The following is a 1,707-nucleotide window of genomic DNA, read 5'->3' as shown; positions in this document are numbered from 1 at the left end:
GGGGGCCCCCAGCGTGCCCACTGGGCAATTCCACAAATAGGGCTCTGTCCCCACACAGTGAAACACGTCAGGCCAGATGGGAGCGTCCCCGTCCCCAAAGTGGCCACCTTGAGGTGTGGCCACCGCGCTGCCACAGTTGAGCTGGTGGCAGAGGACGGTGGCGTCTGCCAGGTCCCAGTGGGCGGCACAGAGGGGCGCCCAGGCACCCTGAACCTGGAGCTCCACTCGCCCCTCACAGCTGCTGCTGCCGTTGACCAGCCGGAACCCTGCGGGGGAGCGGGTGTCGGCACTGCCCGGTGGCCAAAGCAGCAGGTCTCAGGCTCTCGCCGGCCCCCACCCCTAGGCTCAGCTCGCTCTCTCGCTGGGGTGTAGCCTCTTGTTGGCACACGCACCCCTGGCCAGAGGAACCCTGCGAGCTGGACTTAGAGCACCCAGCAGGGCCCTGGAGGGAGGCAGCAGGAAAGGAGGCAGGCGAGCGAGCCTCAGAGCTCACCTCCCCCTGGCCTCACCTGAGCACCGCAGCCCGGCGTCCTGGCGGTGTCCACACCGGTGCCCAGGCCCCCGCGGGCACTGGTATAGCAGGGACTCGTTGCCCGCACAGCGGAAGGCCTCCGTCCACACGGGCCCAGAGCCCGGACCGAAGTGGGCACCCCGGGGCCTGGACACGGCGGAGCCGCAGTGCAGCTCCCGGCACACCACGTGGGCCGTGGCCTGGTCCAGGTCGGCGTCGCAGACGGAGCCCCAGGTCAGGCCGCGCCTCACCTCCAGACGCCCAGCACAGGGGTGCTCGCCGTCCACCAGCCGGGCCTCGGTGTGTCCTGGGGAAGAAGACAAATCCTCAGGGGCAGGTGTTCTCAGGTGAACAGCTCAGCCCAGAGCCACTGTCCTGGACCACAGGAGGATCATCTGTGTCCAGGCAGTGGGTCTGCCAAGTCCTGGACAGAAGTTGACAGCCAGAGGCCCCTCTGCCCTGCACCCAGAACAAAGCAGGGGTCCCTGGTGGCTTCCCAAGGTCAGCAGTTATGGTCCCCTGCTGGAGGTGCCCACGTGTGGCACACAGCCCCTGCCTGCCCAGGGCAGTGGAATCAAAGCCCTGTATAATCTCAGAGGCCAAGTCGAGACACCTTCAGGCCACAGTACCACTGCCTCTCGGGGGCAGCACGGAGGACGATCCGGTCATTTTAGCCGCCTCGTTCCAGATCTGTGAGGGCTGATTCACTCTCCCGCATCCGAGACAGGGCTGGGAGGCAGGAAGTCACTCCCCAGCCAGACTCGTGTTAGACACACAACAGCGTTATCTAAAAGGGCACAGGTGCTGTGGGACAACCGGGACCCCACACCTGCTGTGAGCCACCCAAGGTGCTCACCCCCTCGTCTCTGGCCACCGAACAGTGAGCGAGAGAGCCACGGACTGTCAGAGCAGCCTTCTTCCCTCCCGTCCTCTCCTCCCCCCTCAGCCTGCTCTTGGCCTTGAAGCGGCAAGCCAGCAGCACCGGTGTCCTGGAGGGGAAGGGCAGCAGGAGCCGGGCACGGGCAGTGGGGGACGCCACCTGCGCAGACCACTTCGGCGTCCTGCCGGGAGCTGCAGCCCTGGCGGAGGTTGTTGTCGAGCCTGCAGTTCCGGATGGTGGGCTCGGTGCCGCTGCACGTCATGTACTTCCCGCGGCCGCCCACGTCTCGGCGGGAAGCCTGGAGCGCGGGCCCACA

The 1,707-nt window shown here is 66.9% G+C and overlaps 1 protein-coding gene across 1 annotated transcript in view; it reads right to left on the bottom strand.

Annotated features, from left to right (window-relative positions):
- Positions 1-1,653, bottom strand: part of LOC105300404 (scavenger receptor cysteine-rich domain-containing protein SCART1-like) — a 5,146-nt gene extending 3,493 nt beyond the window's left edge. The window contains exons 1-2 of the mRNA XM_023538049.1: positions 1,551-1,653; positions 510-818 (exon numbers count right to left, since the gene is read on the bottom strand). Coding sequence (XP_023393817.1) covers positions 510-818; positions 1,551-1,653 — 412 coding nt within the window. The remainder of the gene's footprint in view (positions 1-509; positions 819-1,550) is intronic.
- Positions 1,654-1,707: the final 54 nt, after the last annotated feature.

The sequence above is a fragment of the Pteropus vampyrus genome, unplaced genomic scaffold, assembly GCF_000151845.1.
Source record: "Pteropus vampyrus isolate Shadow unplaced genomic scaffold, Pvam_2.0 Scaffold211, whole genome shotgun sequence".
Classification (NCBI taxonomy): domain Eukaryota; kingdom Metazoa; phylum Chordata; class Mammalia; order Chiroptera; family Pteropodidae; genus Pteropus; species Pteropus vampyrus.
Note: the sequence above shows the minus strand (reverse complement) of the source record. Positions and strands in the feature narration are given on the sequence as shown.